Source organism: Diabrotica virgifera, chromosome 2 (assembly GCF_917563875.1).
Source record: "Diabrotica virgifera virgifera chromosome 2, PGI_DIABVI_V3a".
Classification (NCBI taxonomy): Eukaryota; Metazoa; Arthropoda; class Insecta; order Coleoptera; family Chrysomelidae; genus Diabrotica; species Diabrotica virgifera.
In genome coordinates, this window is record NC_065444.1 from 252,910,263 (window position 1) to 252,932,853 (window position 22,591).

Consider the following 22,591-nt stretch of genomic DNA (forward strand, 5'->3'; position numbering starts at 1 on the left):
CGAGAGCGAGTGATATTATTACGACTGTCAAGTGCAGTTCCACAAAATGGCCCACAAAATGAGTTCCATCATCTTAGATCGGCAGCGAATGGGTTAATCTTCCTTTCTATCGTGTATTCTAGATCACCTTACACTTTTTTATAGTTTGTTTAGATGAAAATGTCTTACCTTTAAGTCAAGCGGATCACCAACGATTTGTTTGTCAATTATTGTCAAAGAATGGCAAGATACCAAACCGTATAATAAAGTATTGTACGAAATTAATTCGACATTTTCGATTTGTGGCTTGAAATCATTATTTTCTATAGGAACTACACACAATAAGTCTAGGCCGTCTTCGGTTAGAGTGCCAGTCTGAAACATAAAACAATAGTTAAAGATTAATTAAAGCAAAAATTCATTATAAAACGTCAAATAATACATTGACGGCGTACCCTCGTTGAAATGATATTAGGTTTGTTCCAACACAACGAAAAACCGTCATAAAACAATCACCGACCTGCGCAGTAAACAAAATAACCCATGGAACGTATTATTTTTATAGTAACGTGACCGTTAAACGACAGTTTTTCGTTGTGCTGGAACCATTGACATATTAAGCGTAGACAAGGAATACTAACCAAAAGAGCGTAACGCGGAAACAGCATGGAAACAGGACAGTCGATCGGTGGTCTATCTATCTCTTTTAACCAAACGATCCCGCGCATGTGACTGACAAAGATGGCTAGACCACTCAATCCTATGTCGGCGTTACACCTCGATGCATTGAGTGGCATATGACTAGCCCGGTATATCCTTAACATGTCTCTGGTTGGAACAAACCGATTGTCAATGTTTCACATGCCATTTGTCTTTGTCAATGTCTCACCTGCCATTTGTCATACGTTTACTGTCATTATTCGCATACTGCGTTAAAAACTTGTTAGATCGTGCCACATCCACATATTTACAATACGTAAACTCAATAAATAGCAGTAGTCCAAATGTAACAAAAATATTAAAAAAAAAAAACAGTAAAATCCTTTATAAAAGGTATATTTAAAATCCTTTATAAAAGGTATATTTAAAATCCCTAAAAAGGGCTACATCACAATCACATAACTAGTTTTCGACTGGTTTACCAGTCATCATCAGTGCTTACCTAAAATGAAAATAACCTGGTAAAATAATGCAAAGATAATGAAATTTTGACTACGGTTAAGAAAAGTTGTAGGTTATATTCACGTGACATGTACATGCTAACCACCAAGATACAATTTAACAAAAATATGTGGGTCAACGCCCTGTAAAAGTAGTCCGTCAAGGAAACATCGGTTTAAAATGCTACATTAAGCATGGATGTTTAAAGTATTTTACTAATATGCCCCAGGTAACATCTGAGCTGTGGATTTGACTTGTTCACATGGTGAAAGTATGACAGCAAGTGATAATGAAATGGATAGAGACCTCCGAACGATGACAAGACAGAAATGACAGTTCCACAGGAGGTTGAAAAATTAACCTGTCATATTTAGAGACTATGGTGTACAGCTGGTTAAAATTAGAATTGATGTAACAACACACTCCATTGTGAAAATTATCATTTAAAATTCAGTAAACTAGATGTTGTAGTTAAAAATGTATTCACGTATACTGTAAGTGTAGGTGGTTAGGCAAACCACATTACACAAATGTTTGTATTCGAGAACTAAAGTCAGTATTCAAATCTTGTTATCAAGAGATCTAAGATTTAAAAATGCAATTTTGTGTTGATTTAAAGTTATCGAATTTATTTAACTTATTGGTAGCTGTTGGAATTTGTGTAAGTAAGTGTGTAAGAAACCACAATGGGGGTGACTGAGGTGTAAAAATGTCTTAAATAATCTAGGGGGATGTATCATTAAGAAAGCACAAGCTCAAACTTAGGCGACTAATTCCTAAAGACCTCGCAGGCTGCCCGGATCCCTAAGGGTCCAAAAACCAAAACCATAATAAGACCCTTAGGGATCCGTGGCAGCCTGCGAGGTCTTTAGGAATTAGTCGCCTAAATTTGAGCTTGTGCTTTCTTAATGATACATCCCCCTAGATTATTAAAGACATTTTTACACCTCAGTCACCCCCATTGTGATTTCTTACACACTTACTTACACAAATTCCAACAGCTACCAATAAGTTAAATAAATTCGATAACTTTAAATCAACACAAAATTGCATTTTTAAATCTTAGATCTCTTGATAACAAGATTTGATTACTGACTTTAGTTCTCGAATACAAACATTTGTGTAATGTGGTTTGCCTAACCACCTCCACTTACAGTATACGTGAATACATTTTTAACTACAACATCTAGTTTACTGAATTTTAAATGATGATTTTCACAATAGAGTGTGTTGTTACATCATTTCTAATTTTAACAAGCTGTACACCATAGTCTCTAAATATGACAGGTTAATTTTTCAACTTGCTGTGGAACTGTCATTTCTGTCTTGTCATCGTTCGGAGGTCTCTATTCATTTCATTGTCACTTGCTGTCATACTTTCACCATGTGAACAAGTCAAATCCACAGCTCAGATGTTACCTGGGGCATATTAGTAAAATACTTTAAGCATCCATGCTTAATGTAGCATTTTAAATCGATGTTTCCTTGACGGACTACTTTTACAGGGCTTTGACCCACATATTTTTGTTAAATTATATCTTGGTGGTTAGCATGCACATGTCACGTGAGTATAACCTACAACTTTTCTTAACCGTAGTCAAAATTTCAATATCTTTGCATTATTTTACCAGGTTAATATTCATTTTAGGTAAGCACTGATGATGACTGGTAAACCAGTCGAAAACTAGTTATGTAATTGTGATGTAGCCCTTTTTAGGACTTTTAAATATACTTTTTATAAAGTATTTTACTGTTTTTTTGTATTACATGGTATACAGCCAACTACAGAAAAACTTTTTCCTTGTGGAATTTTTAAAAATATTTTACATATTTTACAAAGATTATACATATATTTACCTTATCAAAGCAGACACAGTCTATAGATCCAGATACGTTGATGCTTCTTGGTGATATGCAGAAGATATTATTATTCTGTAGTCTTCTCTGGGCATAATATCGGCCCACTGTCATAGCTGCAGGTAGAGCTGGTGGTACTGTTATCGTGATTAGATCAAGTGCTTCTAGAATGAAGTCGCGGGGACTGACTCCTCTCAGTGCCTAGAAAAATTTACAAACATAGAGTAACTAAAAAAAAAATGAATGACTTGTTCAAAAAATAATACTTCCAATGATATATCGTTTGAACAATTTGTATTTTTTATTGTTTATGTCAGGTTGTAGCTGTAGCATGTTCATTTTTCTTATATTTAAAATATTGGTCAGACCTGTACACATCTCCGCTAGTCCTCGAGTTTTATTATTTAGCTTAATTTGAAGAATGGTATACTTACACCCAATAACTATTTTTTTAAGTATGTGGACAGTCTTTATTACCTAGTTACACACTATTTTCAAATCTCCCCCTTATAATTCAAAACGTCTGGGTAATTATCTCGAACTACAATCTTTCTGTGAGTGCCCCCTTGGACTTCTCATAATGCTTTTCAATACCAGCCAAAGCTATACATGATAGGCACACACCACATTTTCAGACATTTCGTAGCTTATCGTCGAGATGACTTATGATGTAAATTTATAAGTTTTTGTAGTGAAAACCCCAAACGTTCGTAAATCTTAAATTATTCTCCTATTCATTTAAACATTTCATTAAAAATATGTGTCTATTCTTCTCAAAGATCCTCCCCAAAAGGGTTTATTTCCACCTGTTCGTCTGCTTGAAATACCGAAAAGACTAGTGCCCCTACATGTGTTTTTGTCGAGTTCGTAGAGTTTTAAGTTACTAGGGCATTTCGTAGTTATTTATATTTTTACTATTTGCCATTAATGCGATAGAAATTCGTATATATAGTTAAATAAAGAAAATTATATTGATATTAAATTAAAGAACATAATTCATTTTGTGAAATATATTAATATTGAATTAACACATTTTTTGTAATTATTGCTAAATAATTTTTTCACGAGTAACTTATGTGTTATTTCTATTGAACCAAAAAGCTTTTTCTGGGTTTAATGGGTTGTGGCCCAGTAATAGTTGTAAGTTTACTTAGATCGACAGAAATGAACGAAAAGTGGTAATGATATTATATTATTTTTCATACTTACTTTGCTGACAATCGTGTAGACAAATCCAACAGCAGCGAGAAGTATTAGGAATGTGACAAATTTATAGGAATCCTTTTCAAAGCGGAAGTCAACCGGAGGGGGGTAGAGAATGCTACGTACTAAACTACCTACAAGTAAAAATTTGTTTAGAAATTATATCTTAAGAAATCTTCAACGATTCTTCATCTTTATATTAACGTTATGGCAACTGGCATCAGTTAATATCAATATAAAAATTAAGTTACCTTTTGAAGTCGAAAACGCCGTTCTTACAACAATTGCCAACACCTTTTCATTTCCAAAATATCTCGTTTGGATGACGTGCGTTCCACAAAATAGCGTATGTCTAGCATGTTCTTTCGGATCATAGGCAATCTCGGCGATGTTCGGCACAGCGGTTTTGGTAACAGGAACAGATTCCCCTGTAAAGAAAACCAATAAAACAGATGAACGCAAATTTAATATTGGCAGTTTTTGGGTAGTATATTTAGTAAGACAGCAAACATTTTAATATTGTATTAATAGAATCCCCAGTTGGAAACTTACAACGGTAGTAGAGTTTTGGTGTCCTTGTGTAGATGAAGAAGTACAAGAAGTGACAATGATCAGAGGTTTGTAAGAAGTGGGTTCTTATCACGAGATCTCTTCTTCTTTTCGAAATAGATTGATGTCAATGGCCAAAAGTTATGCCAAGAAGTGGTCGACGATAATGACCAGAAAGTTAATTATGAGACATTAACCACACTGTATGTTTACTGAGTTGATATCTTCTTTTCCATAGAAATATACAGAGTGCCTCAAAGGAGTGATGGCCAGTGACTAGAGAGTGGGCGAAAAAGTTTAAAAAGTGACCGAAAATGATCAGAAAGTCTGGTAGAAGGGTCTCTATGTTGAGTGTAGAACTCATCGCTTATCGCTTCTTTTGATAAAATTTTATAGAGTGCTTAAATAAATTTGTGAATATTGACACTTTTGACTTACTGATAAACGTATTGGTGAGTCAAAAAATAAAGCTTCAATAAGAAAGCCCTTTAGAAACATGTTTCAGCCTGCCTTTGGCATCGTGAGAGCTGTATTGAAAATGTTGTTTATGCTTTAATTGAAAGCCTTTCAATTTTTCAGTTAATTATAAGCTTCCAGCAATTCTATAGCTTCATGGTTGTTATTTTCAGGCCAGGACATCAAGAGTATATCCGTAATATTTTAAAAATAGTTTCTTTTTCATGTACCATGTCCTCTCAGAACGTTAGTTACCATCATAACTATCTTAATTTTATTCGCTGCCAACCTAAGTAGCATGCTTGTATCAATGCCATAGCAATCGAGAAAGTTCTTTAACCATGAACTTTTTCCTCGTCCTGTTATATTCGGTTTTCCGTATGTTCGGATCCAGACCGGCTTCAATACAGCTCTCAAAGACACTGTCAAGTAATGTTTGCAGATCATCTTGATTAGGTAGGAGTACTGTGTCGTCCGCATATCGCAAATTATTGATGACTTCATCGTTCCCAATTATTTCTCCTTGTTTTTCAGAAAGTGCATTTCTGAAAATTCTTTCGGAGTAAACGTTGAAAAGCAGGGGCGACAAGAGGCAAAAACAGTTTACAAAGATACAATTATGGTTATAACGATTAAATACTTGCCATAACTTACCAGTCAACATAGACTCATTTAAAATACAATTTCCAGTCAATAAGACTGCATCACAGTGCATAATACAACCATGGGCGGGGATTTCCATTATATCACCAGGCACTAACAATTCCGTCGAAACAGTTTCCGATATGTACTCGGTCTGTTCAATTTCGTCGGGGGATTTCGCGGGGACACGTCGCAATACCGTACAAACATCGCTACTATGTATCGTGGACTTCAAGTTTTTCTGATTCTGTAAAAAAAAAGAAGATTAATTAGACGAAGTGCAAAAAAAAGTGATGTGTTTTTGTGTTTAAAGGGACCTTTACTTTCTAAATAAAAAAAAATATTTTTGTTTTTTTTACGTAAATTCATTCCTTTGTATCATAGTACTGTCTTAAAATTTTATTAAGAAATTCGAAATAGAAACAACGATATTTCTGTATTTATAACGGTATCTACATGAGCTAAAACTCGTTTGTATACAACAACAAGCGCAACGCCTGACTTGTGCAGCTGCAACTCGACAGCTGGTTTCTAAAATGTAAGCAAGCACGTGCTTTATATTTTAAAAAAATTATCGAAAATTATTTTTTTGAAAATCGGAAAAGTTGCCTGGATCTGGAGGTCATTTAAAAGGTAGTCGACGTAAGGAGACGCATCTAAATAAAAAAAAAATATTAAAGGACAATTTAAAGGTAATCAGATTACTGCAGAAAACAATTCTGAATTGTCTTGTTCTTCGGCAAAGAAAAATAAAATCTAATGATGCATTGCATGCACCTTATGGGAATAAAAATTGGGGATATAGCAACGAGTTGGTCGGAAATATCGACGAAGTTCGCATTGCTCAAACCAATAGAAGCGAGACATCAAAAGAGGGCAGAATTATGAAAAAACCGACCATTTACAGTTTTTACTGGATAGTGAAGGTAAATATATAGAGATGAGCGCGCTAATAACCTGCAAAATAACGTAAAAGATGGAAAACATAATACATTGCGTAATAAAAAGGAATGAAACTATTAGAGGTGGAAATTATCGATATAAACGTATAAACTAGCATTACAATACATAGTTTCCCACTTTTAGACCTCTGTGACAGGAGTATTTTATAAAATCCTCTTGTCACAGTGACAGTTGTCGTACTCCTCCGATAAGTCTAAAGGTGGGAAACTACTATCCGATAAAATTACAGTAAAAATACTTTAAATGTTTTTTTCTCAAAATGTGCTAAACCAATCTCAAAAAACCAAATTTTTTTGGTACTTTATAAATACGACTACTAAATCACCCTCTAAAAAAACTAGTTCAGTAGGGTAAATTTACCCCCAAAACAGACGTTCTTTCGAATTTTCGCGTATATAGGCCATAAAAATATAACAAAATTAAAAATTAGATATTAGGGCAAAACCCTTTAGATGTTTTAAAGTTCATAAAAAATATACCTAATAATGTTAAATTTATAGCATGTTTAAAATTTTCCTGGATTTAACTTAAGGGGGGGGGTATGGTTTGAAATATTTAATTTTTTTTATTATTTCAAATAAAAGTGCATACTTTCAAGAATACTTTCTGAAAATTTCAAAATAATCGGAGTAAAATTACCAGATATATGTACAGCGTGTTGAATATCTCTACCTTCGACTCGCTTTGCCGCGACTTAGCGCCAGCACGCTTGAGCGTAGTGAGAAACGTTAAACAACTGTTCGCTTTTTTTGTAGATTACTCCTCGATTCAAAAAAAATATTCCAATGTGCATCACTTTACGGTTTGGCAGACAAATAAGAAGATGAAGATGCAGTTGTCAAAACTTTAAACGCATTTTTCTCAAAACTGCTTTTTCAAATGCGGTGGACATTTTGCACAAATTTTCTTGAGACATTTCATGAGGTAACAACGTCGAGATATTTTTCTTTTTTTGCTTATTTTTTGTTCAACAATAATAAATCTGTTGATTTTCACAAAATTTTTACCAAAAATTTCATTTTTTTGTTTTCTGAGTGATACCAAAAATTCAAAAATCATTAAAAATAAAAAAACTCGACGTTGTGACCTCGTGAAACTCATAAGCTAATTAAATATTTTTGAATTTTTTGTTTCGTATCATCTAGTGACGAGTTCTGATGTCCACCGCAAAATCCATTTTTTTGTGAGCTGCCTGTCAAAATTTGTCACCAATGGCTTACTTTTCAATATTTTGGATTAAATTTTTTTCTAAGTATTCTTTGAATTGCACTTAATATGTTTATTTAATTTAAAAATAAAATAATTGTACCACAGCTTCGAAAAAAATTCACAAAAATATGCTTGATATGTTGATTTCAAACCATACCTCCCCCTTAAGGCAACATATAACTTTGTCCCATGTGGGTTGCATTGTCCAGAGAGTGAAACCTCTCTTGACGGACTTCAAATGGCTACAAAAAAAAATTTAACTTTGTAAAGGTTTTTTTATTAGTTTTAAGTCTCCCAAATTGACTCCAGTTGGAATTAAAAAAAATTACAGAAAGTCAGGCCAGTGTCTCCAAATCAAAATGCATCTTTTGGAAAATGCCCCCTGCAGTGGTGAAAAGCAACTAAAAGTACCATTTTTTTTGTATGCCTTGAAACCTGTTTAATAATTTATAAAAAAGATTGAGACAGTAAAAGTCCCCTTAAAAACGTACAATAAAAGTTTCTCACCTTCCTAGTCTGCAAAGCGGAACTCACAACGCCGCCAGTAGTTAGTATCATGATACAAGCTGCATAGTAATAGTAATCATCAACCATCCAGAGTATAAAGCTAAGTAGTTGGAAAATATAAAACGGATTCAGCACCTCCAGCGACACCAAGGTCAGAAAAGATTGCTGTTTGATGTCGATTAAATTTTGGCCATAAACTTTCAACCTAAAAAATATACCATTATAAATGCTTCGATATTTATGTACTCTTATTTGTAAGAAGTCTAAATCACAATCTGCGTAGAGACTCCCTTCAGAAGAGAACCCGGAAAATTGACTCATAGGTGCGTTTTATGGTCTGGTAGAATCATTGTTCCTATAACTTTTATAACTCGCTTTAGAGCGATGTTCATGCGACTGTTTTGGTGTGTAACGGTTCACGTTACGAAATTAGCTCTTTAAATTATTTTTATAAATATTTTCCCTTAATCTCATTTAAATTCTCTAATTTTCTCGTAAAGGACTACTTACGTGACGTCATACTTCGGTGATGGAACGTACTATATACGCCACCTATCGAGAAATATTACTTCGCGTTCTGAGATAAATTTGACATTTCCTAGTGGGAGACGTCAAGTTCACTGACCACTTGATTTGTGAGCCCGGAGTAGGTAGGTCACAGTACCCAAATGGTGGAATCTTTCTCTTAAGTACTAAGCCTTTATTGGGAAATAAAGTTCCCTAGAATGTACATGATGTTCACAGTGTTTTCCCAGAATCCACCCAGTGTTTTATAGAGGAAAACAATAATGAAGAACTGAGAGATCCGGTAAATAGATACATATTTTTTTTGACATCACGAGGTTAATGACATTGCCTGTTACATTATTTTTACATCTAATAAAATATTTCTTCCAATTCAATTTTCCTAGTAAATTTATTCAGTGAATTTAGTAGGTATCTCTTAATTATTTCAATATCTTTATCTTTTAATTAACTTTTGTATAACTTGGTCATTTTAGAGTCACATGATATGCACTTTGTGTAACTCAGAGATTGTCAAAAAATCTAGTAGTTATTTTTAATAAATATTTACTTATTTTGTATATCATTTATTTTTATTATTCCTTTATGTTAATTATTACTGATTTAATATATCTAATATTTGACAGCAGTGTAAGATACCTGGGAGAGTGATCGAAGATCATTTTCTTGGCGCCCATGATTTGTTAGTTTTATTTAATTGGTTCTTCTTTAGCACTTATTCATCACTATACATTTTCAGAACATTATTCTTATCTTAGTATATACCTTTTCTAGTCATCATTATCTACTTGAGCTATTGTACTTCGACAGGCATGCAAACGAGCCGTATCCCTCCTTGAGTGTCAAGTTGTTCTCTTGCATCTCTTGCTAGCCAATTCCATTCAGTTTGTCTCTGTCTATTCATACTTCTACTTCTATCCCTTTTAATTCCCCTTTCTTCAGTACTACTGCAAAGTAGTATTTTTTCTTACTTCGGCTTCAATGTAGAAGCCCCTTCATTTTTATTTTCGTAATAGCCACAACTATTTAGTTATCTAGTTTTTTTCCTTACTTCTGTTAGAGTATATCCTTCTCTTTACATTCACTCCAACAGAAGTTCTTTTTTTTTTGTTTCAGGTGGTCAAAGTAGAGTCACCACATTCCTGTTCCATTTTATTTTTCGATGGCACAAAATCACCAAGCACACCAAAACACTTGCCAAAAACAAACTAAAATGCAAAATACCTGATAACATCAACACATGTTAAAGGTGTTTACCAACATAACAAACAATGGAATGTAAGTAACCTGCTTATTTTTTTACTGACGAAGACTTCTGTAATGTATCTCATTATCGACGAGTAGAATCATTGTCCTCTTACCAAGTCTTTCTTCTGGTTGTCCACGGTAAGTGGATACATTTTCTAAAAGAATAGCATATTACAACGAGCAGACGTTTACTGAAACGGTAAGGAAAACTATTCCCAACATAGACCCATCCATTCTTCTCTGAGGAATGGATGGGTACAGTACAAAGATGTACTGACGATTTAAAGAGGATAAATAAAAGCTGGATGAGAGCGACGCAGGATAGACAGGGTTAGGGACAAGGGGAGAAGGTGAGCTTATGTTTAGCGGTGGACTTTTGAGGCTGGATGATGAGGAAAAACGATACTGACCACGATAAAATTGGAGGTAGGAACAGAAAAGTAACATTTGCCTTTTTGAAAACTGTAAATACTTATTAAATAGTAATAAAAACACTTAATAGTTTATACATAATACCTACCTCATAAAATGTTCGCTTGAAGTTAATCCTTTGTACTTGTGGAACACATCGGTAGGAACGCCTTTGTCTAGGCCAGAGAGTTTCACGAACTCCTGTTTTTCACTATCCCAAATGTAAATCACTTTCTTGCAAGAAAACATCAACAACCTAAAAAGAGAAATAAAAATTTATAAAGTACATTAAGGGCCGGTTGTTCGAACGCTAATCAAAAATGATCATTATCAAATATTTAATTACTGTCACAACTGTCAATGTCAACTTTGATTGGGTTGCTGAAGACATAATTATTGATTACAATTATGAAATTAGTTAATCAATTATGTTAATAATTGTTATGTTAATTGATTAACTAATCGCATAACTATAATCAATTATGTTTTCAGCAACCCAACCAAAGTTGACATTGACAGTTGTGACAGTAATTAAATATTTGATAGTGATCATTGTTGATTAGCGTTCGAACAACCGGCCCTTTATGTACTTTAAATTTTAAAGGTATTGTCTAAAAAAGCATTTCTCTACAATTTGTTCCGTTTAGTGGAACAGCTTTAGTGCAGGTCCAATACTTGTGAGTATAAACAACTATTCCGTTGGTGGTGTGTGTTGACGGAAACAATTATACAAAATAATATTAATTAAAACGCAAACAATTGTCAATAATATACTTATTTATTTTTGGGTAAACAAGCGGGCTTCGTTTATTATCTCGTAAGGGTTTTGTTGTTGTTTTAGCGAGGGTGTGTCTGAACCGCACGCTTGCTGTGTCGATACTGCCAGACCACCACACTCTATTATGTCACCATGCTTGCGGTTTTACAATATGGCTAGAAAGACAATAAATTACTACATCTGCGTTTTAAAAGATGAGAACCTTTCTGTATTTTAAGAAGTTGACATAAAGAGCGTGGCAATCTGGCCTCGAAATCTACTAGTGTTTCTTTGAAAAAAACATTAATTTTATACAATCTGCTTAGGGATACATTTCGTTTCTTAAACTTAGCGGCCCTTGTTAGCATATGGTTTGTATATTAAATGTGAATTTTAAATGACTAATGTTATTTCGTTTTGAGAAAAGTTATTAAAAATTTAGCAAAAACAGTAATTAAAGCGTATCGCTATACAACAAACATGTAAAAGTTCTTCCCAGAGCTTTCTTTGTATGACGCACTGTTGTGTTTTGAGCATGTCGAAAATTATTGCAGAGAAGTTTTACATTTTCCAGGATTGCATTTGGAAAATGTACATACATTACAGAACTATTAATGTGGTATTTTATTGCAATTTGGATTTAAAAAAAAAGTCTGAAACGCGTTGAACCCATGATATTTTGAGCATTCTACTATATGACCACATCTCGAAGGCTTCTAATTTGTTCATTATATTAACCTTCATGATTAAGGTTTCACATCCATCAATACAGGATACACATAACATTTTAAGAACTTGATTCTTAGCTGTAAGTTCAGCTGAGGATTGCACAGTATAGATCTAAGTTTCATAAATGCTCCTCTTGCAATTTCTATAACAGTTTTAATTTCTTCATCGGGATTTATCGTATCGTTTATCCAACATCCTAGGTATTTAAAGTGGTTAACTTTTGTAATAGGCTCATTGTTGACAATTGTTTGCATATGTCCAATGTCTTGTTTACTAACCACAACATTGTTGGGGATAACACACAACCTTGTGTGACACCTTTTTGAATGATGATTTGAAATTGGCGCGATTTAATCCGGAACCTCCTAGACTAGATTACTATCAGCTTACCTGTCAACATCTCTAAAAATTCCATTTTCAAAATGTACAGATAGAGCTTGAACGATGTCGCTATCTGGCAACGGCTGGTGTCTCAGTAAATCGTCCTTCTTTTTCATTTTTGCGACACTATCGGGTGTTAGAACTTGAAGAGGTCGTACGTGGTAGGTTTTGTGGTTTTTATTAAATACTTCCTAAAATGCAAAAAATAATAAGTTAAGTCACTGGTAGATTAGTATTAGGTTTGATTAATTTACAATATACGAGGATATATCAATATGTGGTTGACTAGATCGGTTCCTTGGCAAAATAGTCTGGGTTGATTATCGGAGAATAGGCCATTTTTGGGAAAAGTTATTTACCAGCAATTTTATTGCTGGAATCGAATCTTATGATTGTATATATTAATAATATAGGTATGCAAAGTCCGCAGATAGTGTGCTACTTTTTTTATAAACAAAATGGCGCCCGAAAATCGTGTTTTTTTCAATTATTGCTCTATAACTCCGAAGATTTTAACTTTACAACAAAAACACTCAAATAAAAATTCACCGCGATTAAATTCTGCATAGAGACGTGTTTTTCCCGATCTGCTCCGACGAAAATTTTCCTCGGAAAATGCGGGTTTTCCCAACAAAATCTTTAATTTTCAAATAAAGTTTTAGATAAGTAATTATCTACCAATAATTAAATAATTTGGTGACTTAAAACCCTTCTTGGTTTATATTATAGGTCCAGAAGCTGGTGAAAATTAAACGAATATTTTAGCAACAATTCAATTGTTAATTAATAATTTACGGTCGCAATAATAACCAAAATAATTATGATACACTGATCAAACTTTGAAATCTTATAAATATGAGATGCCTATTTATAATATTTTGTCGACAAAATATATATTTTTTATTTTTTTGCATAATCTTTAAATGTTAAAAAAAATAGTTATAAACAAATTAACGTTTCTCAAAAAGTTTTTATTTTATTATAATTTTAAAAAATAGCTAAAATGCGCATTTCAAATATCTTGAAAATGAATGCTTTAAAACTTTTTTGCAACCATTTGCAAAAAAGTTATGAAACAGCAAAGTAAACATACGATTACTATGGTGTTTATATTTTTTTTTAATTCTTTCAAAGCGTAGAAGTGAGTTTAAAGTACAAGCTAATTATTTACAAAAAAATAACGATTATCAGTTTAATGGTTATATTTTAATTAAAGATTATAAATATATTTTTTTGTAATTTACACGCGCGAAAGTAGAGTAATACAGTACTGTAGCTAAAATATTCACTCAGAGCGACGATCGGCCGCGCGACGTACACTTTTAATAAATAATGTATATGCTGCGTGTCAGTCGCTTCGAGTGAACATTTTAGCTCCGACTCTGTATCAGGCCTACTTTTGCGCTAAAAATTACAAAAAAAGTATTTTTAATCTTTGATTAAAATATAACCATTGCACTAATTTTTGACATTCCTTGTGAGTATTTACTTTGCTGTTTCATAACTTTTTTGCAAATGGTTGGAAAATTTTTTTAAAGCATTCATTTTCAAGACCTATGAAATACGCATTTTAAGTATTTTTTAAAATTAGAATATTATAAACAATTTCTGAGAAATGTTAATTTGTTTATAACAATTTTTTTTAAACATTTAAAGATTATGCAAAAAAATGAAAAAATTATATTTTGTCGACAAAATATTAAATAGCATCACACCTTTATAATCTTTCTAAGTTTGATCAATGTCTCATGATTATTTTGGTTGTTATTGCGACTGTAAATTGTTAATTAACAATTGAATTGTGGCTAAAATATTCGTTTCATTTTCACCGGCTTCTGAATTTATAATCTATACCAAGAAAGCTTTTATTTCACCAAGCTATATAATTATTGATAAATAATTACTGGCCCAAAAAAATTATTTGAAAATTCGAGATTTTGTTGGGAAAATCCACATTTTCCGAGGAAAATTTTCGTCGGAGCAAATCGGGAAAAACGTGCCTCTATGTAGAATTAAATTGGGGTGAATTTTTATTTGAGTATTTTTGGTGTAAAGTTAAAACCTTCGGAGTTATAGAGCAATAATTGAAAAAAGTACAATTTGTCGGCGCCATTTTGTTTATAAAAAAAGTAGCACATTATCTGCGGACTTCGCATATCTATATTAATAATAGATAGGATCTTATAATTTGATTCCAGCAATCAAATTGCTGGTAAATAACCTTTCTTTGTACTTTACTAATTAGACCAGCGTATTATAACTATTTTTTTTTTCAAAATTTAAGGATTATGCAAAAAAAAAGAAAAATTTATATTTTGTCGATAAAATATTAAATAAGCATCTCAACTTTATAATCTTTAAAAGTTTGATCAATGTATCATGATTATTTTGGTTATTATTGCGATCGTAAATTGTTAATTAACAATTGAATTGTTGCTAAAATATTCGTTTAATTTTCACCGGCTTCTGGAATTACAATCTAGACCAAGAAAGATTTGATGTCACTAAGTTATTTAATTATTGATTAATAATTACTTACCTAAAACTTTATTTGAAAATTAGAGTTTTTGTTAGGAAAACCCGCATTTTCCGAGAAAAATTTTCGTCGGAGCAAATCGTGAAAAACATATCTCTATGCAGAATTTAATTGCGGTGAATTTTTATTTGGGTGTTTTTGTTGTAAAGTTAAAAGCTTCGAAGTTATAGAGCAATAATTGAAAAAAATACGATTTGTCGACGCCATTTTGTTTATAAAAAAAGTAGCACACTATCTGCGGACTTTGCATACCTATATTATTAATATATAGGATCTTATAATTCGATTCCAGCAATAAAATTGCTGGTAAATAACTTTTCCATGAATTTTGCTAATTAGCCCAGAGTAAAAGAAAATATTGCGATTTTATCAGGCCATCGAATTAAGTTAAAACGAACCTAAACTACACATATACCGCAAGGTGCCATGTAAACAATCGTGATTTGGGATTTGAATTACTCTAGATTATATTACTCATCTCCTTCTATTCTGTGAATCTGCTATCCAATTGGTCACAATCCTTTTGACGTCGTCAGTCTATCGCATTGGGATGGAGTCTTCCCCAGTTTCGCTTGTCTGCTCGTGGTATCTACTCAAGCAATTTTTTGTCCACCTGTTCTCTTTCATTCTTGCAAAATGTCCCGACCACCTTCATTTTTGCCTTGCATTCGAAAATATCTTCCACTCCGGTTTGTCTACGAACTTCCTCGTTTCTTACACTACATATTTCTTAAGGTTATTCCATGCATTGATCTCTCTATTTTCCGTTGTGTCCTAATTTTTCCGCTGATGTTTTTGTGAGAGTTAAAGTTTCTGCTCTGTATGTGAGGACTGGTAGAACGTACTGGTTAAAAGCTTTTCTTTTTAAATGGATTGGGACATTTATTTTAAACGTGTCTCTCATTTTTCCGAATGTAGCCCAACCTAATAAGAAAAGCACCAGGAATATTTGCGTGAATGCGACAGTCTATGAGGCGAAGAGTTGAATCTTGTGTCACCTCTGAGGGAGGTCATTTTGAACACTTGTTGTAGCTTTGCACCTAGTTACAATCTTATTAGTGTGACTTTCTGTTATTGCTCTGGTTAATATTATTCTTCTTAATTCAGGCGAGACATGGTGTCTGGCACTTGGTCGTAAGGCATTTGTACCATACCTTGTTTTTTCCTTAAATGCTAATCAGTTATGTGGCCTCAACGAAGGCCAACAGTTTTCTTATGGATAGTTTTAGGATCTCGTATGGTTCAAATCTCAGTTGACCAGTGAATTTCTACCTTATATCACTTAGCACACTGCAATGGCATAGTATGTGTATGGCAGTCTCTCCTTCCATTTTGCATTTTCTGCACCAATGTTCATTCACCTTACCTAGTTTGTATAGGTGATTTCTTAAACGGCAATGTCCAGTCACCATTTCAGTGACCGATTTGATCTCTCGTTTGTCGAGGTTCATCAAACTGTTTGAGTTATTTATCAATATTCTTGATTATTTTTTTAGTCTGGATTTGCGCTTGAGTAGCTCTCCATTTCTTTTGATAATTCTTGATCAGCCATTTCTGAACCTCGTTTTTCGGAGCATCTTTAGTAATGTCACAGAAAGCTACTGGGCTTTCAAAAGTTTCTCTCGAGCCTTGTCCGCCTACATATCTGCTCGTTCGTTTCCATGCACCCCTTCATGACCCGGCACCCACATTAAAGACACTTTATTGTCTTTTGCCAGGTTGTTGAGGAGAACTTTGCAGCTTCTCACCAGTTTTGATTTGGTAAGTGGGTTTTTTACAGCCTGAATAGCCGATGGCTATCTGTGTAAATGTTGATTCTCTTAATCTTAGGGTCTTCATCAACGATTTCATCAATGCAGGCCACCAAAGCAAAAACTTCAGCCTGGAACACAGTTATATGTAGACCTAAGCTGCAAGCTGATAATGTTATTGTATTAGATAGTTCCTGAGAATGTACCGCATAAACGAACAATACGCGATGCACGCTGAGATGTTTTATTTTTTGCATAAAAACGGTGCACAGTTTTTTGTCGCAAATTGATAGAGCAATTTAAAAATATTTTTCTCATTTAAAAAATTCAGACAATATTACCCGTATGCGCGCCAAATGAAACGTGACCATGTTGAAGACCAGCAGACATTTTAATTATCACGACTCCTGATTCAAAAACGCACGCAAGTTGTCGTTTATTTTGCTAGTACATAATATGTAGGTATTTCCGTATGAAGCAAACGTCATTCAATTTTGACGTCGACATTTTCGCATGAGTTAAATATATGATGCCATTGTAATGATGCCAAAATATTATTAGCTTGTAAAAAAGTTCATGATGACATGTTTAAACAAATTAACTAGTAACTAGTTAATTTGCAATTTAAATAAAAAAATTGCATATTAGTAAGTTAAGTTGTAATTTTAATTTTCTGTTCAGGCAACGCTAGTAATGGATCTCGCAGATGGATAGATATCCCAATAGATGTCAAAAAACAGAATTCAGTTCTACCAGCAAACCTTACTTTCACGTGAGTGGGTAAAAAGCGAGTTTCTAACGGTTTAAAACTGAAACAACTCGACTATTACTAAAAAACTCTGGCCAGAGTCAAAAAACAGAAAAATCTGTCCCCTAAGTTTGAGGGGTCAGGAGTTGGGTTAGTTTACAGACCACCCGTAAAAAATTAAAATGTTGCTAAAAATCTCAATCAGCCTCGGAATCGAATTGAAAATATAATACAATGACATACTCTACGAAAACGGCATATGAAACAGTGGGGTTAATAAAAATCAATAAGCAAAACAAGGAGTCATAATAGTTGTTCATATAAAGCATAAACAATTTGCCTTTGGCGAGCTTATAGCTTTGAAAAACTTTGTCGAACACCCACTGTATTCAACACCCATTGTACTTGATTTAAGAACCGTGTTAAATAGAATTAATTTACATTTTGAGTCCTTCATTAAAACAGAGTGTCCTCTGTTGCTGGTCAGTTTATTTGAAAAAAAAAACAATTGACTTGTCACGAAGAAACAATTTGAGAACAATAAAAATGTACAAAATTGTACACTCATAGAAGTTGCTCTCACATGATTCATAGCCGAGTGCGTCCACAGTTGATTCACGTGTTTCTATTTATTCTATTATTTAGCTATTTAAAGTTGACCATGAAATCCATTTCCAAAATAAAAACCATATCCGGCGCCAAGGATCTTTATTCGTTTATTCATAATAATAAATCATGTTCATTGCTTTTAACTTTATTGCATACGATTACGATTAGATAACATTGTGCAAGTGCTAAAATATTCTAATTTTCATTCCAACAAACTAAAATACAAGATGGTTGACTTCAAGGAAATCAAAGCAATTCAAATAATATTTGGGGATTATTAACATAATTTTTGAAAAAAGTATTTTTTTATAAAACTGCGTGCTGTGTACTTTTTCCATTTTCCATTTTTAAAATGAAAAAATGGATGCTGGTTGCGTTTTTAGAGATAAGCAGCATCCATAAAGTCACGTGGTCATAAAACCAGACAGACAAAAAACCAAATTATAAGAGGATGTAGAGTTTTTTATAAAGCACACTTTTTGGAATGACTATTTCTATATTTTAACCTTGTAGGTTTACTGTTTTTGATTTATTTTTAATTTGCAGCATCACATGTGGAAAAAGTCCAACGAATCTTCCCGATAATGCGTCGAAGTACAAAAATAGTGATTCGAAAATATCCTTCAAACATATTCCTATTTACTGGGAGCAAAAATGTATGTTAGCGTTACAATTTTGGGAAAAATTTAAAGTTCTAGTAAAAAATTTGTTAATACGTATCGGAATTTAGTGGAATTGCTATTTATAACAAATTTCTTTGTGAAATATGTTTCGTATTTTCCTTTATTTTCTTAGATTATTGCTATTGAATATAAAATATTGTAAACTTCTGTTTTTGTCGTATGTTCTTAAATTCCCAGAGCCATTATCAGATATCAAAGAAGAAAGATACAATTATAAATGAAGTAAAGAAAGGCAACTTGACAAAGATAATAAAAGCGGCAACAACGAAGTTAGGAAAGCGGATAGATTTAGATATTTAGTGATTACTGATTACGTTTACCAAAAAACCAGATATCACCAGAAATTAGAAAAGAAAAGCGTTCTATGATCGTGTGAGTAGTACTGTAGTGTTTGCGGACTATGAATAAAGCAGAATAAAACATAATCCTAGTTTTCTTGGAAAGTTCTTCTGCAAGAGAATAAAAAAACAAAAAAAAAAAACAAAAAAAATGCTTATGTGGAATTAAACACGGCGCGCGGCGTTTGTAGAATGGATAGCCCACATTAGTAATATGGGTACAATAATTGCTGAAAAAGCATAACATTGTTTTGACGCATTGAGCTTAGGATATTTTGATGCATCATCTGGTGGCTGACAGGTTTCAAGCACCACCATGGGATGAAAGAGAGTACAGGTAAACAGAGTTAACAAAAACTCTCAAGGTCACTTGCAACGCATAAACGAACGTCTGTTATCTCTTCTTCTCACGGTTGCAGACAAATTGGTTTGACTGTACTTCATGGGGGAAGCTCAGCGGTGATACAAAGGGAGCTGAGGAAGTGACTTAGGGTTCCTTTTTTAAATGATCTGAGCTACGAACAAATTTATAACATAGGCGAATCGGGGCTCTTCTGGAAATGTCTTTCAACTCGAACGCTATCTTTTATAAGTGATGATAAAGTGTAACGGTCCACCCGTTATAATATCATTTTTAGCTCTTTAATTATTTTTATAATTATTTTCTCTTGACTTCCCAATTAATTTCTGTAACTTTCTCGTAAAGGACTACTTACGTGACGTCATACCTCGGTGATGGAACGTACTATGTACGCCACATATCGAGAATTATTTCGTGTTCTGAGAGAATTTGACGTTTACCTTGGTGGAGAAACGCTTCTCGTTCGCCACTTGGCTGTTGGCTGTCTCGACGAAATGGTGGGTTGATAATTTCAACTAAATTATTTATATTTAACATCTCCAGTTTGAGTGAAAAGTAGTTATTACCAATTGTTGTTTTGGAGAAAGGAGAGAAGTGTAAAACACAAATGGAATCTGGATAAGAATCAACCCGGTAAAATATTTATTTTTTCATAATACTTTTTTTATATATAGCCTGGTTTTTTTGTGATGTAACATTTGATATATTAGGTTCATTGTTAAATTTCTTAGTCAACTCATTATTTGGATTTTATGTAGATTATTACATGTTTATTGAATATTTATTCAAGGAAAATTATATATTAATATATTTTTTGGGTTAGACATAACCAAACATATGCAATTCTCAATTAATATTGGAAATACTTATCATTTCTCTGTAGGTTTTAAATTTATTGAACATCCCATATTTTTATAAATTCAATATATTTTTACAAATATATTCCCTCAGATAAATCATATTCAAATTTCAAATTCGATGTCATTATTTGTTCATATCTTCACACCCAAAATAGTTCAAGGTTACCTGAGATTAGTTTTTGCTCCATTTAATGGTTGCTTTTTCTGTATTACATATTTCTTCTAAAAAGGTTTTTCTCATCTACTTATTTCTTCTTCTCTTTACTTTTTGCTCACCGGTTTATATGAGAAATAAAACGAAGGATATGTTTTTAGCCATTTGGAAGAAATATACCAAGTCATAGCCCTTAAAACATCTTGAGAAGTCCTGAGACAGCCACAGCCAAGTCACCATTGGGAGTATGTTGATTTGGGAGTAAGCGATCGCACATTCCATTCCCATTTTTGTCATCTTTCCACCTGTACCTACAGGAAACATGGTTTAGCACCTCCTCTGGTGCTAAGTTTATGGATTGCAGCATCAGACTTTACCTCGAAGTCTTTCGATGAAGGGATTGGTTTGGGAACATTTAAAGTTTGTGGATTTGAGTAACTATAGTGTTTATACTTCAGACTCTCGGTTTAATGCACTATGTTAATTTTTTTTCCAGATTTAGTTTACCTCTCCTGGTTTTTTTTATCTGACATATTTGTATACTATTGTATTAGGTTCCCAAACTTATTTACGATCTATGGTAAGTTACTTGTGTGCACAAGGTAATCAGGCCTAGACAATTAGGGTTTTATACTTTATTATTGGTTTAATATTTAGTTTGTAATTGTAATATTACTTGCTTGTTTCCCAAATATGTATTTGTCTATTCGCTTTATTCCATATGTTCGGTTAATTTAGGTCATCGTTTCGGTATTTATCTTAGCTTCATTTTTATAACTTTTATTAATTCATTTTGCTTAATTCATCATTGTATTTTCTCTTCGTCAGGCTTGTGCCTATTTATTTATATTACTTTTAATATTTGTCGGTTTTAATTTAGTTGTACGTAGCAGGCGTACTATAACCATTTGGTAGAAATCTCATGTGAGTTCTACCCTATATGTAAGTAAGGGGTACTTATATTATTTTGTAACAGGTAACATTATTGTTGTTATCTCAGATATAGCTTTGTATAACTTTTGTCATGTTAGAGTCACATAATATTAAATTTGGTTCAACTCAAAGATTGTTAAAAATCTAGGTAAGTAGTTATTTTTAATAAATATTTATTTATTTTGTATATCATTTATTTTTATTATTCCTTTATGTTCATGTTAACATTTACTTAAATATTTAATATTTGACAGCAGTGTAAGATACTTGGGAGAGTGATCGAAGATCATTTTCTTGGCGCCCATGATTTGTTAGTTTTATTTAATTGGTTCTTCTTTAGCACTTATTCACCTTTATACATTTTCAGTACCTTATTCTTACATTAATATTTACCTTTTTTAGTCATCATTATCTACTATGAGCTACTGTTCTTCGACAGTTGACATCCTTGAGTGTCAAGTTGTTCTCTTGCATCTCTTGCTAGCCCAACTCCATTCAGTTTGCCTCTGTCTCTTCATACTTCTACTTTTATCCGTTTTAATCCCCCTTTCTTCAGTACTATTGCAAAGTAGTATTTTTATTACTTCAGCCTCTCCATCGAGAAGCTATTTTCTGTTTATTTTCTCTTCACTTCTACATCCTTCCACTTTCCTCCACTAATACTACCGGAAAGTAGTATTTTTCCTACTGCGGCTTCTCAACGAAGAAGCCACTTCACTCTCTTCTTTACATACCATCTATGTTCATTTTTGTTCCACTAGTACTTTCTTTTTCCTTACTTCTGTTGGAGTATATCCTTCTCTTTACTTTCACTCCAACAGAAGTTCTTCTTTTTACTTGTTTCAAAAGCAGAGGGCCATAAATACAGCAAAGAACGAATCACGATTATGTCCAGCAGCAAAGCTAGTCTCTCTCAATACTGACCCCCCGGAGGGAGTGTAACTGTCATCGCGAAGTCGTGTATTATCCGCCTCCAAAGATCTCTGCCTCTGCAGGCGATTTTGATGATATACATAGTTATACACAAATAAAGATCAAAAA

General features: G+C 33.1%; 2 protein-coding genes across 6 annotated transcripts in view; both read right to left on the reverse strand.

Moving 5' to 3' along the window:
• LOC126880538 (uncharacterized) overlaps positions 1-22,591 on the reverse strand; it is a 391,874-nt gene that overhangs the window by 235,337 nt on the left and 133,946 nt on the right. The window lies entirely within an intron of this gene.
• The window catches only part of LOC114338228 (polyamine-transporting ATPase 13A3-like), a 161,595-nt gene that overhangs the window by 25,196 nt on the left and 113,808 nt on the right, over positions 1-22,591 (reverse strand). For all 5 annotated transcript variants that reach the window (XM_050644456.1, XM_050644453.1, XM_050644457.1 and 2 more), the window contains 8 exons: positions 12,587-12,768; positions 10,820-10,966; positions 8,527-8,731; positions 5,860-6,094; positions 4,452-4,628; positions 4,207-4,334; positions 2,998-3,198; positions 169-354 (listed from right to left, as the gene is read on the reverse strand). In XM_050644456.1, the coding sequence (XP_050500413.1) occupies positions 169-354; positions 2,998-3,198; positions 4,207-4,334; positions 4,452-4,628; positions 5,860-6,094; positions 8,527-8,731; positions 10,820-10,966; positions 12,587-12,768 (1,461 nt within the window). The remainder of the gene's footprint in view (positions 1-168; positions 355-2,997; positions 3,199-4,206; positions 4,335-4,451; positions 4,629-5,859; positions 6,095-8,526; positions 8,732-10,819; positions 10,967-12,586; positions 12,769-22,591) is intronic.